The sequence below is a fragment of the Bubalus kerabau genome, chromosome 10 (genome assembly GCF_029407905.1).
Source record: "Bubalus kerabau isolate K-KA32 ecotype Philippines breed swamp buffalo chromosome 10, PCC_UOA_SB_1v2, whole genome shotgun sequence".
Classification (NCBI taxonomy): Eukaryota; Metazoa; Chordata; class Mammalia; order Artiodactyla; family Bovidae; genus Bubalus; species Bubalus kerabau.
The window spans coordinates 91,782,644-91,799,019 of record NC_073633.1 but is presented as its reverse complement, the minus strand read 5'-3'; the positions used below and the strand labels follow the sequence as shown (position 1 = coordinate 91,799,019).

The 16,376-nt window shown below is 48.8% G+C and overlaps 1 protein-coding gene across 2 annotated transcripts in view; it reads right to left on the bottom strand.

The window, feature by feature from the left end:
- Nucleotides 1-16,376, bottom strand: part of LOC129621818 (feline leukemia virus subgroup C receptor-related protein 2) — a 57,296-nt gene extending 40,920 nt beyond the window's left edge. For both annotated transcript variants that reach the window (XM_055538694.1, XM_055538695.1), the window contains exon 1: nt 15,269-16,376. In XM_055538694.1, the coding sequence (XP_055394669.1) occupies nt 15,269-16,009 (741 nt within the window). In that variant the 5' untranslated portion in view covers nt 16,010-16,376. The remainder of the gene's footprint in view (nt 1-15,268) is intronic.

The following is a 16,376-nucleotide window of genomic DNA, read 5'->3' as shown; positions in this document are numbered from 1 at the left end:
CCAAAGATAAAGGGTAAAACCAGAACACCAGTCATCCATCTTTCCATCAGCACGTTCTCAGTCCCCACCGTGTGCCCACTAAGGCCTCTTCTGGCCTGTTTTCTATAAAGAAGGTCTTATGGGGGGTGACCTATTTCTAGAAGGGTGGGGATGCCAGCACCAACCTAACGCATCGGTGGAGGGAGTAGACAGGCAGGTCTGCTTAAGTTCCTTCCTGACCTATGGTGTCAGGGAGGAGGGTCGGTGAGTGGTGTTCCTGGGAGAGCAGCTGAGATGAAAGAAAGGCCTAGATCCAGAGGCACCTGAAGGAGTGCTGCGAACCTGCGTTTGGTGGGAGGGAGAAGAAGGATGTGCACTCAGTGAATGTCTGTGGAGGCTCCTCCAGGTTCAGGAGCTTTCACACCTCGTTTAATGTGGATGTCCACCTGTGAGGCTGGCTTCCTCGTTACAGATAAGGAAGCTGATGCACCAAGAGGGCAGGTGTCCAACCAGAGGCCCCAAAGACAGGTGCTGGCAGAGCCGGGTCAGGGTCCCACGGCTCCCGTATCAGGAGTTCTCAAATTTCAATATCACAGTCCCTGGTGGAGAATCAAAACCACAGATTCTAAAGTCCCACTCTGGAGAGGGTAATTCCCTGGATCTGGCCCCCTAGGCCTGGCAATCTGCATATCTAACAACAACACTCCCCCTTTCCCCATCCCCCGCCCAGGTGGTGCTGAAGCTGGAGATTCCTGGAGCTCACTTAGAAACAATGGCCCTTCACTGCCCCGAGGACTCCCCAGGTGGTGCTAGTGGTAAAGAAGCTGCCTGCCAATACAGGAGACATAGGAGACGAGGGTTCGATCCCTGGGTTGGGAAGATCTCCTAGAGACGGGCATGGCAACCCGCTCCTGTATTCTTGCCTGGGAAATCCCATGGACAGAGGAGCTTGATGGACTACGGCCCATAGAGCTGCACAGAGTCGGCCATGACTGAAGTGACTTAGCACCCCCCAAGGACAGAAATCAAGAGCTAATTCCCAGCTACTGCCTTCCTTGGAGTCCCAGGCAGGGGTGGATGGTGGGACCCCGGCGTGCTCCTGCCTAGCTCCTTGACAGAGAAGAAACGGGCCTCTGAGTTCACTGAGTGGCTCCACAAACAGGAAGCCCAGGTCAAAGGTCTGAGGAAGCGAGGACTGCTCAAGGGGGAGCCACCACCCCAAACAGCTGGTTGCGACGGACCCCACTTTAAGGCCACGACTCATGGCACCCCACTTCCTACATTTCTGAGTTGGTGGGCACAGCAAATGGCCCTGAGCAGAGATAGCTGCGTCCAGAGCCAGCAGGGCGGACACAGCCATGCCAACACAGCAACGTGGGGGTAGAGATCAGGAATGTCCAGGGGAGAGGAAAAGGAAGAAAAATAACCCCCAACCTTGCTCCAGCTCCTGTCCCCTTCCTTCCTGGAGTCAGCAGAGTTGTCCCATCAAGACTGATCTGGTACCGAAAGGGGTTTGTGTTCACCTCCTCTCGAAAGAGTCGGACAGGAGCCACAGCAAATACCACTCCACTTGTGGTTCAGGGACACTGTGTCTAATCCCAAGAAGTTGATGATCAAGGGAAAGCTAGCCCTACCTCCCAAGACCCTCCTGCAAACACAGTGCCCTGGTGCTCTCTGTCCTCACGCTGGGGCAAGGCCTCATCTCCAACCGAGTGGGGCTCAGAGGCCAAGCTACAGATTTCACCAGCAGAGAAAAGGAGAGATGCTTGCAAAAGGGGGAAGAGGCAGAGGAGTCCGGATGGGCCTCCAGAACCTGCAGGATACCTCCCACCCCTGAATAACTCAGCAAAGACAAAGGCCCATAGTCCTGAAGAACCTAGACAAGGGAGATGCTCCCTTGGGTTAAGTTTGGGATGGTGCTAGACAGAAGTCAAGAGATAGAGAAGAAAGAAAGAAGAGCAAACACCCACTTGCACCCTAACCCTGTAGCTCTTTATCATCTCTGATAGTGTTAGCCACTGAGTTGTGTCCGAGTCTTGGCGACCCCCTGGACTGTATAGCCCACCAGGCTCCTCTCTCCGTGGAATTCTCCAGGCAAGAATACTGGAGTGGGTTTTCATTTCCTTCTCCAGGTGCGTCTTCCCAACCCAGAGATTGAACCCAGGTCTCCTGCTTTGCAGGCAGATACTGTCTGAGCCACTGGGGAAAAAGCCCTGATAGGGATCTCTGATAGGGATCCAACCAATTCACACAGGGCCCTTTGATGTCAGGGGCAGGGTTGGGGGGAGGTGAAGGCAAGGAAAGGACATCCTGTTAACAGCTTTGTTGGATAAACATCAAGATTCAGGCAGTGGAAAAGGGCTGTGTCCACCTGATAAGCCTGGGAGCCATCCCTCCTTCAGTAGGGTCTTGGATTTGTAAGCCTGAGGTCTGATGTGTAGAGCCGGCCCAGTACCTGTATCATCCCTGACCCTAAAATCTTCAACACAGATGCCAGGTTCCATCAACCACACACTGGGAAGGTAACACCATCTCCCAGCACCAGACAGCTTTTAGTCTGAGTAGTTCTCAAGAGGAACAAGTCCCCATCAGGATACTGCCTGGAAACTTCTAGAAAGGCCCACTCTTCCCTGTTGACCCAATTCCTGGTCACTTCATTCATGGAGAATCGGCTCATAACCATCACCCCCTTGGGGATGCTGTCCGGCTGGGTCCCCCGACGTTCACTCTGGAGCATGTCCTCCCACAGAGTGAGGCCTGAATGTCCTGTACACATGGACCCATAAGCCTGCCACACAGTGCTATAATGAGCATTTAGTGCTGGTCTCTCTTTCCAGATCAGCAGCCAATTATCCGTGTTGAGGATATAGTAGCGACAGCACCTGTTCTTCATTCGGCAGATAAACTCTGCTCACTAAATGCGCTCATTACTCCTCTCAGCCGCCTTTTGCAGCTGCTGTTCAGTTGCCCAGTCCTGTCTGACTCTTTGTGACCCCATGAACTACAGCACTCCAGGCCTCCCCTGTTCCTACCATCTCCCCAAGTTTTCCCAAGTTCATATCCATTAGTAATATTATCTCCTGTGGGCTCCCAGATGGCTCAGATGGTAAAGAGTCTGCCTGCAATGTAGGAGACCTGGGTTCGACCCCTGGGTCGGGGAGTCCCCCAGAGAAGACAATGGCAACTCACTCCTGTATTCTTGCCTCGAGAATTCCATGGACAGAGTTTGGTGGGCTACAGTCCACGGAGGAACAAAGAGTCGGATACAACTGAGTAACTAATGCTTTCTTTCAATATTATCTCCATCTTGCAAAAGAAGATGCCAAAAGTTAGAAAAGTTAAGGCCTTGTCCAAGAGTACACAGCAGGGCTAAAGACAGTGTTCTAACCATCATGGGCCCAGCAGAGTTCAAGGTGCCCCGTAAGGACTGAATAGATTTTTCCACTGAAGGAATAAGATTGAGTCATGTCAGGAAGACAATCCAGGCATGAGAGTCCCTTTCGACAACCACCTGAGCTCTCAGCTACCTGAGTGGTCACCTTACTTACCCTCAGGAAAGGAATACTTGTTTACTAATAAGTCTGACCATTCATAAGCGCCTGCTATGCCCAGAGGCCTGAGACACGGGAGAGATGTACTAGTCAGGGTTCCAGTGCTTTGGCAAGTTTCCCATTTAGAGGAGGTGGAGGAACAGGGGAAGAGGACAGGAGAAAAGTTAAGGAAACAGGGAAACACGAACCATGGGGGAAAAAAGGCCAGTATCCATGGAAACTCAGCAGTTACACAGAAGGGCAAGGACCACCTTCTGCCGGCACCGAGACTGACGAGGTGACGGCAGGGTGAGCAGGTACCAGGTACCCAAGCGCAGGAAACACCTCCCAAGCAGTGTGTAGCTTGTTTCTTTTGAAGTAGAATACACACACACACACACACACACATATGGCCTAACCTTTACTATTTTCATTGTTTCTAACTGTACAGTTCAGCAGCACTAAGTGCATTCATATTACCGTGCAACCATCGCCTCCATCCATCGCCAATACTTTTCAGCTTTCCAAACTGAATCTCTGTATCCATTAAACACGAGCTCCTGCCACCCTCCTGCCCCAGCCCCCCAAAACCACCATTCTACATTTTGCCTCTATGAATTTGATTACTCCCAGTATCTGTGGTATAATAAAAATTTATTTAGTCTTTACTCTGGTTCCTGGTACAGAGCTCTAAACCCTGGGCTTTTCTGAGTGATAGGAGTATCCTTTGTGATTCATAAGGATCCTGTTTCCATCACACCGGAGCTTATGCTATGAGGTGACTCAGACTGGGGCCCCTCTAGAGCCGTGGGATGGAGCTGGTCTCCAGAAGCTCAAGTGATTAGAGTTTGGGAACTTTCAGCAAACCCCCGGAGAAGGCAATGGCAGCCCACTCCAGTACTCTTGCCTGGGAAATCCCATGGACAGAGGAACCTGGTAGGCTGCAGTCCACGACTGAGCGACTTCACTTTCACTTTTCACTTTCCTCGCTGGATAAGGAAATGACAAACCACTCCAGTATTCTTGCCTGGAGAATCCCAGGGAAGGGGGAGCCTGGTGAGCTGCTGTTTATGGGGTCGCACAGAGTCAGACACGACTGATGCGACTTAGCAGCAGCAGCAGCAGCAGCAAACCCCTCTCCCCCTCCTTGAGAATAGGAGGGCAGCTGGGAATTGAGCTCTACAAAAACTCTTGAGCCAGGAAAATTCTGTGAGGCTGGTAAACACATGACATCAAAGTGCTAAGAGGGAGGCACCCCACAGAGGCTCTGAAATCTCCTCCACTTGGCTTTTCCTGACTTGTACCCTTTATAATAAACCAGGAAAAACAGGTAAGTCAACTGTATATCTGAGTTCCCTGAACCATTCTAGCAAATTACAGATCCTGAGCAGGGCTCATAGCAACCCCACCTTATAGCTAGTCAGTCAGAAATAAAGGGGGTCCCTAGGACTTGCAACGGAGAAGGCAATGGCACCCCACTCCAGTACTCTTGCCTGGAAAATGCCATGGACGGAGGAGCCTGGTAGGCTGCAGTCCATGGGGTCGCTAAGAGTCGGACACGTCTGAGCGACTTCACTTTCAGTTTTCACTTTCATGCATTGGAGAAGGAAATGGCAATCCACTCCAGTGTTCTTGCCTGGAGAATCCCAGGGACGGGGGAGCCTGGTGGGCTGCCGTCTATGGGGTCGCACAGAGTCGGACACGACTGAAGTGACTTAGCAGCAGCAGAAGCAGGACTTGCAAATGGAGACAGTCTTGTGAGTCCAAGCCCTTAATTTCTGGGGTCTGCACTATCTCCAAGTAGTTAGTGTCCGAGTTAACTGAATTGGGGAACACCCAGTTGGTATCGCAGAAAGTCAGAATTGGTTGGTGTCAGAAAAAAAAGACAGCTCAATACGTCACATAAGTAGAATTCCAGAATATCTATTTTTTGTGACTACCATATTCAACTCAGCCACAGTGTCTTTAAGGTCCATCCATGTGTAGCATGTCAGAATTTCCTTTAAGAATGAATAATATTCCAGCATGTGTATATTTCATATTTTAACAATCAGCCATAGATGAACACTTGGGTTGCTTCCACCTTTTAGCGATTGTGAAGAATCATGCCATAAACATGGGTACAAATATCTGTTCAAGTTCCTGCTTTGAATTCTTTTGGGTATATACCCAGAAGTAGAATTGCTAAATGCTATGGTAATTCTGTTTTTAGTTTTTTGAGGAAGTGCCACACTGTCTTCCATGTGACTGCACCATTTTACATTTCCATCAGCGATGCACAAGGGTTACAATTTCTCCACATTTTTTCCTACATTTATTACTTTTTTCTTTTGGACAGTCATCTTAAGGGGCAATGAAGTGGCATCTCATTGCAGTTTTGATTTGTGTTTCCCTAATGTTGAGCTTTTTTTCATATACTTATTGAGCATCCACGCATTTTTGGGGGAGAGAAATTTCTATTCAAGTCTTTGGCTCATTTTTAAATTGGGTTGTGTGTTCGATGTTGTTCAGCTGCAGGAGTTCTTTATGTATGCTGGCTATGAACTGCATATCAGATACATGATTTGCAGATAGTTTCTCCCATTCCACGGCTAGCCTTTTCATTCTGTTGAGAGAGTCCTTTTTAGATGAAAGTTTTCCATTTTGATGTAGTCCAGTTATGCTATTGTTGTTATAGACGTTTTTAGTGTCACATCCCAGAAACCGCTGCCATCATTACCAAATCCAGTATCATGAAGATTTCCCCCTACATTTTCTTCTCAGAGTTTTATAGCTTCTCGCAATACCATTTGTTGAAAAGACTGGTGATCATCATGTGTCCTTGTAGGTTCATCGGTTGTAACCCATGCACCGCTCTAGTGGGGGCTGTTGACAATGTGAGAGGCTACACAAGAAGCAGGTGCGGGGAATATATGGGAAACCTCTACCTTCCTCTTGATTTTGCTGTGACCCTAGGAACTGCTCTAGAAAACAAAGTCTATTATAAAAAAAAAAAAAAAGGCTGTCCTTTTCCTCTTAAACGGTCTTGACACTCTTGTTGAAAATCATTTGACTGCGTAAAGTGGTCATGTATGGATGTGAGAGTTGGACTGTGAAGAAGGCTGAGCACCAAAGAATTGATGCTTTTGAACTGTGGTGTTGGAGAAGACTCTTGAGAGTCCCTTGGACTGCAAGGAGATCCAACCAGTTCATTCTGAAGGAGATCAGTCCTGGGTGTTCATTGGAAGGACTGATGCTCTGGCCACCTCATAAGAAGAGTTGACTCATTGGAAAAAACTCTGATTCTGGGAGGGATTGGAGGCAGGAGGAGAAGGGGATGACAGAGGATGAGACGGCTGGATGACATCACCAACTCGATGGACATGAGTTTGAGTAGACTCCAGGAGCTGGTGATGGACAGGGAGGCCTGGCGTGCTGTGATTCAGGGGGTCTCAGAGTTGGACATGACTGAGCGACTGAACTGAACTGATGTGAGGGTTTATTTCTGGACTGTGTATTCCTTTGGTCTGTAAGTCTGTCTTTACGCTGATACTACACTGTCATGATTACTATAGCTTTGTTATTAGTTTTGTTAGTTTTATTAGACACATTTAAGTGTCAGATCTCCAACTTTGTGATTCTTTTCCAAGATTGCTTTGACTACTCAATGTCCCTTAAACTTCCACATATGAATTTTAGGATGCATTTTTTTTCTTCATATGTAAAAAAAATCAGGATTTTGATAGTGATTGTGCTGAATTTATAGATTTATACTACCGCTTTGTGTAGTATTGACATCTTAACAATGTTAAGGTCTTCCAATCCATGAACACAGGATGTTTTTACAATTATTTATGACTTCTTTAATTTTTTTCAGCAACATTTTACAGTTTCAGTGCACAAGTCTTTCATTTTGCTGGTTAAATGACTCAAGTGTTTTCTTCAATGATACTGTAATTGGAATTGTTTTCTTACTTTCCTTTGGGGATTGTTCATTGTTATTATAGAAACAATCGATGTAAAATGTTGCAAGTTTGGTCTGCTTTGTGCTCTCAGTTTTGCAGGGAGGCACAGGAGAAGGGAGAGGGGAGGGGCAAACTTGAGCAAAATGGCCATGAAACTTTCTACCATTTTGAATGTGACTTTTTCTTCAGTTGGGTGTTTCCTTCCTTGGTTGTTGTAGATCTTTGATGTACAGAAATGCCATAGGGAAGGTTATTTTAGCCAGTTTCTCATTTATTTAATGTTTCCATGGGAGAAGAAGCGTGTGGAGCTTCCTGGTTCACCATCTACTGATGTCACTCTCCAAGGCTATAGGCTTAATCTCTAAGCAATGTATCTTCAAGGACAGAACTAAGAAGCCAGAGCAGGGGAAAAGCAAGGTCAAAGCAGGGGAAACACTGGGAGGGAACAAGAGACAGGCTGGCTAGGAAAGGCAAGGAAGGAGGGGCCCTGGATGCTAAACTGAAGACGTAGACTTGATTCCACGGAATCATCAGACCCTCAAGACTGCCTGCCAACACAACACGGCCAAGTCGGGAGTCAGGCCAGGCTACCAGAGCCTCCTCCCGAGCAGTGCACTGAGCTGAAGGTCAAAGAAGGAGGATTAGGAGCTTCTGCTATGGTTCCACCTCACAGGCCTGCAGGGCCTCCCCACCCCCCCAAACCCCCCCAAACCCCCAGGGCTTTGTTTATTTTCAGAACCTCAAGTGAATCAGAATTATAAGCGCTGCCCCAAGCCCACCCTCCCGTCTCACTCTGGAGAATGAGCTCCCAGCTCCTCCCCCTGGGAGCTGGACCCTTCCTACAGCAGCACAGACACGCCAGCCCTGACAGGAACCCGGCTCCAGGCAGGAGGGCGCCTTCCCAGGGCACGGAGCTCCTCTCTCCTGCTGATTTCACGTCTGATCACAAACCTCGCCTGGGAAGCCAGGTGGAAACACAGGCGCCTGGCCTCTTCCCTGGAGGATCTGATTGGGAAGTCCAGGTGAGGGCCCAGGCATCTGTCGTCCGTCCTGGACCCACAGGTGAGGTAAATGGGCACCATTTGAGGGAGCACTGGTCTAGTTTCCTTCCCCGAGTGGCCAGCCTCTGAGCTCACCCACCTGCCTGTATCTTTGGTGACGGCTTTGCATGAAGGAGAAACCAGAACTGGCATTCAGTTCCTCTTTACCTTCCCTAGAAGTCTCACCCTAGAAGTCTTATATGACCCACAATCTCAAAACATGGACAGTAACAACAGCATAATTTTTGAGTTTTATCAGAATTAACAAAAAACAAAAACAGATTTCATAAGCCAGACTCCAAAGACAAAATATTGCATGATTTTGGTTCTATGCAGTACCTTGAATAGGCAAATTAATGGAGACAGAAAGTAGAATAGAGTAGTGATAGAATAGAGATTATAGAGGAGTTCCTGTTTAATGAGTACAGAGTTGTTGGGAATGATAAAAATAAATATTCGGGTATAGATACTGGTAATTCTTAAACAACATTGTGAAACTACTCAATGCCATTGAACTGTATACTTATGAATGGTTAAAATTATGAATAAGTTATAATTTTAGCACAATTAAAAATTTTTAAGTAAAAATCTGGTTTCTGGCTTCTTTAAAGGCAACAACAAATGAGATGGTCTGATAACATGAGACGGTCGTGCTGTGTATAAGAATGGTTGGCGGAGGCTGAAGCAGCTGCCAGTTCAGCTGGGACGCGTGCTCTCACGATGCTGTGACCCCCCTCCTGTGTCACTTTTCCTTGCACGACCTGGCTGCCCCCATGAGCATTAGAGGGTTGGTCCTGGCCCCACCCCTTCTCATGCCAGTCTCCACCAGCCTTGCCCTGGCTCTCCCAGTCCCTACCTGGTCCTCTCTCCCAACCAGAAGGGGAGGTCAGCAAGTAGCCAGCCACGAGGGCAGGTGCTTCACGTGCCTTGACAGTGACCACAAACACAAGCACACAGGCACTGGCCTTCACCTCTCCTCAGACATCACTCAGACCTTGTGAGTTTCTCTGACATGGCAACAGCCAGATTGATAAGCCTGAACTTTGACCCACCCATGTGCTTGGGAGTCTGGAACAAGACGAGGCTGGCCAGCCACCTCTCCTGACCTTGACTCCTGAGTCAGCCTCAGGAACACCCAGTCTCCCTGGGCAACAGAGGACCAGCCAGTCCAGTGAACACCACCTCCTCAAGATGTGACTCACTTTCCTAGAGCCCGCATTTATCCACGAGAGCCTGATTTCCAAATGCTTGAAATATGATGAGATTCAGGACCCAATGCCCCCGAATATGGGACCTTGGCATAGTGAATATTTTAAGCTGAAGGAGTTTGAGAACTGCAAAGCAGGAAGGTCACTCTGACCTCCTCCCCCCTCCTTCCCCTTCTTCCCCAAAACGAGCCTTAAAACCCTCCTGTGGGAGGTACCCTCCTGGCACCCAGAGGAAGGGAGCATCCTTGTCTCTGAAGATAAAAGGACACTGCAGAAAAGAATCCTGACATATAGGCCTTGACAGTGCTCCCGATCTACAATGATCTCAGACCTATCCTCTGCGTGTCCACTCTTATCAAACCCGGCACAGAAGTGCACAAGTCTGGACTTCCCTGGTGACTCAGTGGTAAAGAATTAGCCTGCCAGTGCAGGAGACACGAGTTCAATCCCTGATGCCGGAAGATCCCACATATGGCAGAGCAACTAAGCCCGTGTGCCACAACTGTTGAGCCTGTGCTCTAGAGCCTGGGAGCCACAACTGCTGAAGCCCACACACCCTAGAGCGCGTGCTCTTCAATAAGAGAAACCTCCGCAATGAGAAGCCCACACACAACTAGAGTAGCCCCTGCTTGCTGCAACTAGAGAAAAGTCCATGCAACAACGAAGACCCAGCACAACCAAAAATAAATAAAATCTTTTTTTTTTGAAGTGCATAGGTCCAACTATTGCTTCATTTCCTCACAAACACTTCCGTGTCACCTAATATTTATAGTAAATAATTATGCATAATTTGCTTTTATTAATCTGACTTTGTCCATTTAATTTTTAGCTGGGGACCCTAAGACAGTCAAGGAAAACTTCTTCCTCCACTACAATTAGCATCATCATTCCAGACATAATGGAAAATGTTGCTAGCCTGTAGGCCTAAAATACATGCCAACTTCTAAAGACTCACCATGGAAAAAGAATGTAAAACAGCCTCTCGGTAATTTTATTACATTGATTACATGTCAAAATACTATGTTGGATATACCGAGTTAAATAAAATATAGTTCTAAACCTAATTTCACTGTTCTGTTTACTTTTGTAAACAAATCTACATTTTACCTGTTTTTCATGTGGCTCCTAGAAAATTTGGTCATGGATGTGGCTTGTGTTTGTGGCTTTCATTATATTTCTATTGGACAGGGCTATTCTCCAAAGGCCACAGCCAAGGCTGCTGTAGAACTCTAAGGTAACTGTATTTTCCTCACGTTGAAAAGCAAACTGGTTCTCTCTAGTCTTTTTCTGGGTGGCGCTATGCTGGGAGCTGCCCTGGGGCCCTGGAGGAAATCCCTTCTGGTCTCAGCGCTGGAGGCTCCTCATTGGGGCTGGGGCTGCCTTGAAGATCTAACCCTGCTCCCACATCTCCCTCACTCCCATGCTACCAAGGGGTCACCAGATCTCACACAAGGCTTTCCTCCCTGCCTGGCTCAATAACAATGTGTCCACATCACTCAAAACCCCACACAGATGGTTCTCCCTGGAAACAATGGAACCAGTGTTGCGAACACTGCGGAACTGCTACCACCTGTGCGAGGGTCACAGCAAGTGCCTCAGCTGCGGTCCACGACTCCCTGTCCACTCTCACCCCAGCTCAGATCCACTGGTTTCTTCGCCCCGGAGCCTGGAGCCCCACCTTCCTGAGGCTCAGGGAGGCAGGAACAGCCCCTCCGCAGGCAGCAGGTGAAGTGTGCCTGCTAGTCACGCCCAGCTTTTTGTGACCCCACAGGCTGCAGCCCGCTGGGCCCCTCTGTCCATGCAATCTCCCAAGCAAGAATACTGGAGTGGGTTGCCATTTCCTCTTCCAGGGGATCTTCCCAACCCAGGGACTGAACCCACATCTCCTGTGTCTCCTGCATTGGCAGGCGGCTTCTTTTACACTGAGCCACCTGGGAAATCCATCAGGTGAGGAGGCAATGCTAATGCCTGGAAAGTCAGAACAGAAGGCAGGGGCTGGCTCACAAATTCTAGACAAACTGCTAGACACTGCGTCACCACCAACAAACCTCGAGACACAGGACCAAAACTTGAAACTCGGAATCGTGCCGTTTTTATTTTTAAATATATGCTTTGTCCCCATGAAGACCCAATAATGGCCCACTGACAGGGCCTGTGGAAGTGGAACTGGCTTCAAACCTCCTTTTTATCACTCAGGGCCTGTAGGACCCTGGAAAAGGTTGCTCCATTTATCTGCATCTGAAGTTTCTCACCTGTAACAACAAAGACAATCCCACCCACCTCAGAGGCTTAAAAAAAAAAAAAAAACCATATGGATAAAAAAGTGCCTTGTATTATCATAGGTGTTTGATAGAAATTAGCTTCTTTCTCCTTCAATCTTCCCTTAGCAATGACAAGAAAACAGTAAAAACCTCACAAAGAACTGAAAACAAATCCTCTATACCCTCATCTTGTTGCTTCTTGTGTGTTTGTTTTTTTTTAAATCTGGATGTTGGTGCCTGGTACAATTTAAAAGCCTGGGAGGAGAACTCTGAAGGCAAGGGATCCTCTGTGTAGCCCCAGCACAGCACCTGGCCAAGGCGTCTGTTTCTATTCTAATACACCAGCCATGCTGGTAGTGGTTTAGTCGCTAAGTCGTTTCCAACTCTTGCAACCCCAGGGACTGTAGCCCGCCAGGCTCCTCTGTCCATGGGATTTCCTAGGCAAGAATACTGGAGTGGGTTGCCATTTCCTCCTCCAGGGGATCTTTCCCACCCAGGGATCAAGTGCAGGTCTCGTGCATTGCAGGCAGATTCTTTACCAACTGAGCCACTGCAGGTTCTGGGTAAATGCCTATTGAGTCAAGGAATGAATGAGGTCAGAATTACCAGGGAACAGGAGTTTGGCTGATCAGTGTGAAGTCTGCGGCCACGAAGAGTAACTCTCTGAAAAGACGCTTATAGTCTGTTTAGACAGCTTCATGGAATCTATTTTTTTTTTCCCCTAAAAAAAGAGCTCAAGGTGTTCTATTAATATTTCTCCACTATTCCATCATGCTTTACTTAGGAAAAAAGGTTAAAACACATGCCAAGAGCCAGTCACCTCTACGTGAGGAAGCATAAGCAGTTCAGCTTTTCATAATTTTTTAACTTAGCCCGGTGGGTTAAGCCTAAAAGAACACACTAAATTGATGGCTCCATGACAAGAATATATGCTGTTAGGGTGTCTTTCAATGTGAAATTCTTAGCGTTTTCTGACCTTGGTGGGGAGTAGGGGTAGGAAATGGCTAACTATTCATACTAAATTTTAAAGATATATTTGGCTTTAAGTTAGGGCTTCCCTGGTGGCTCAGATGGTAAAGAATCTGCCTGCAATGCTTGAGACCTGGGTTTGATCCCTGGGTCTGGATGATCCCCTGGAGAAGGGAATGGCAACCCACTCCAGTATTCTTGCCTAGAGAATCCCATGGACAGAGGAGCCTGGTGGGATACAGTCCATGGGGTTGCAAAGAGTCAGACACGACTGAGTGACTAACACTTAAACTTCTCCCTCACAGGTGTGTGTGGAGAAGTCTGAAAAGCAATTAGCTTTTGCTCCATGGTTAACAAAAAAAGTGTTGGGTTCTCTGATCTCACCAGGCCACCTGAGGGTGCATCTCTCTCCTGCCCTCCCCAAACAATGGGTTTGGGACTGCAGTGACCTTATCTGAATCCTGCTGGGGCTGCAAATAGACAGCTTTAACCCTCTGGAGACATGAAAGATCCTGCCCCCCGACTCCTCAGCTTCACCCTCGGATAAAGAAAACATCCAGTAACGTCAACCCCACCAACAATGCTGCAATGGAGATATTCAAATCTGTGGTCACAGCACCTTCGAGTATGCTATGCTATGCCTGACCCTGTGTGACCCCACAGACGGCAGCCCACCAGGCTCCCCCGTCCCTGGGATTCTCCAGGCAAGAACACTGGAGTGGGTTGCCATTTCCTTCTCCAATGCATGAAAGTGAAAAGTCAAAGTGAAGTCGCTCAGACGTGTCCGACTCTTAGTGACCCCATGAACTGCAGCCTACCAGGCTCCCCCGTCCATGGGATTTTCCAGGCAAGAGTACTGGAGTGGGGTGCCACTGCCTTCTCCGACCTTCGAGTACAGGGTGTTGTAAATGTCACCCTCAGTACCTATTTTTTAATTACCCTGAACAAAAATATCCAACTGGTTTCTTCCCCAGCCCTTAATTCCATTCAATCTTCTGAATGGTCAAACCCACAGGTTAAAGAAAACTGGGTAGAGGCTTTTCTGTTGCCTGCTCGTGCTGAGAAGGCCTGTTGCTTTCACTGACTGCTTACACTATTACCCAAGTGGCAGGACTTACTGGCCTGAAAAAATTTAGCTCAAGTTACCTTTCCGGTGGTAAAGATGAACAGAATGACAATTTACCTTTAGAGAAGTTTGGAAATTTCTGACCCAAATAAGAACTTTCTAAATGAAAGCTTAAACGTTCTAAATCAGCAGTTCCCAACCTTTTGGCACCAAGGACAGGTTTCATGAAAGACAATTTTTGCACAGGCTGGGAGGGGTGGATGGTTTGGGGATGATTCAAGCTCATCACATTTACTGCGCACTTTATTTCTCATCTAATGCCACCGCTGATCTGACAGGAGGTACCTGTCCATGGCCCAAAAGTCGGGACCCCTGTTCTAAATGTAATAAACAGGGAAGAGAAAACAAGCCTTCAAGAACTAAGGGTTCCTGGTCATTTGTTAGATATGTCACCAAAACTGCATGTGCTTTGGAAGAAGTGAGACCCACCCCCCCAGGCAGTGGTCCAGATAAAGAAGGACCCCGTAAATAGCTGCCTCAGCCTTTCGGACACAGGGATCAGACTCACAACAAGCCCACCTTTCTGGGTCATATCCAGACAGAGATGCAAAGAATTTAATATTCTCCTTCCCCTAAGGAGGAAAGACAAAGGATTAAGATGTGAACTTTTCAGGCCTTCCCATGGCTTCTAGGCCTTGGAAATTCAGAGCAAGAATTTGATTCCATCCTCCTGGACTTGACTCTAACTCTCAGGGTAGGCATTTGACACCAAGCACTGCTCCCACTGTCCTGGCTCCAGCTGTATATAAAGAAGGTGAGCGCAGTGCCAACGTTGCTCTTGCCTTTCCACGTGGTGTAGGAGATGCTGCACTCTGGGAAAGCTGGTTGGACAGGCAAAAAACACGGGCCAACCTCTGATGACACAGAATAGTCTGACGGCCAGGAGCTATTCCCTGAGAAAGAGCTATCCTGTTCAAGCTGGTGAAGTAAGTTCAGGAATAAGATCATAAAGACAACATGTGTTTCAGAAGCACGCTTTCTGCTGGAGGAAGAGAAACTGCGGTGACAGCAAAGGCCCTTCCTTTCGTTTCCCCACTTCTCTTACATACTCGCTCGGTCACAATCATCCACTCACTCAGTCACACCCAGCCACAGTCAGCCAGAGTCACAAACACTGCTGAAGTCGGAAAGCTAGTCTTCACACAGTGAAGCAGTTTGGTACAACCAACACCCTCAGTCCCACAGTGAACGCCACCCACTCCTCTACCCACCTGATTGCCAAAGACAGCTATGGAGCAGGCAGTTGACACCTCATTAGCCCCGAACCAGACGGAAGCAATGCGGGAGGGCATACCCAGGATGAAGACCTGGGCCACGGAGCAGACGACCTGGCCCAGCACCGTGACTGGGAAGAGACGTGGCTTCAGGCTGCCCAGCTTCACCCAGGCCCCCAGGCAGTTGAGAGCGGAGCCAGTGAGGGCGACGGTCCGCAGGCCAAATTTTTCCAAGAGCCAGGCCACCGGCAGGAGCAGAGGGATGTAGGTCAGCATGTAGCACATGGACAGCCAGTCGATGGCAAAGGCACTGACCCCGTAGAAGTTCATGAAGATGTTATTGATGGAGCCGTACTGGATCCACTGGAAGGCGTTGCACATGGAGTAGCAGCTGAACACCAGGACCACCGCCCACCGGCGCTTGCTCACCTTGATCACGCTAAGATCTTCAGGGCCCGAGCTACTGGGTTGGATCAAGCCACTAGGTTGAGCCAAGGTACTTGGGTGGGCCGAACTACTAGGGTATACAGAGACACTGGGGTGGATCGAGACGCTGGGGTGAGCCGAGACGCTGGGGTGGATCGAGACGCTGGGGTGGGCCGAGACGCTGGGGTGCATCGAGACGCTGGGGTGGGCCGAGACGCTGGGGTGGACTGAGAAATCGGGGTGCTCCTGGAGCGCCGAAGTTTGCGAAGGGGTGCCATCGTGGTCCTGTTGGTTAGGGTCTTCATTCACCATGACCGCAGCCTCTCCTGGCGCCCTAAGCAGGTGCTGACAACTCGAGTCGACTTAAAGGACAGTGGTGTCGCCTGGTCAGCTACAGCTGACGTGGCACTTGCCCAGCCTGCTCCAGAGGAATAAACTGAGTCCCCAGCCTGCGTAAAAGCCAGCGAGTGGGACTCTTCCGCTCAGCCCCAAGCTTCGGCTCTCACTTTTCCTTGGCGTCCTCCGTCCCTGACAGTTGTCCCCCAGACCGGCTGCAGACCGGCCTGAGCCAGGTCCTGGCCGCTGGTGCCTTGAGTGCCTCGGAGGCGTCCTGCCACCTTCAGCCCCTAGGTCCTGGTCACAGTTTTCTCCCGGCGGCGCAGCCACTCGGCTGGGACTC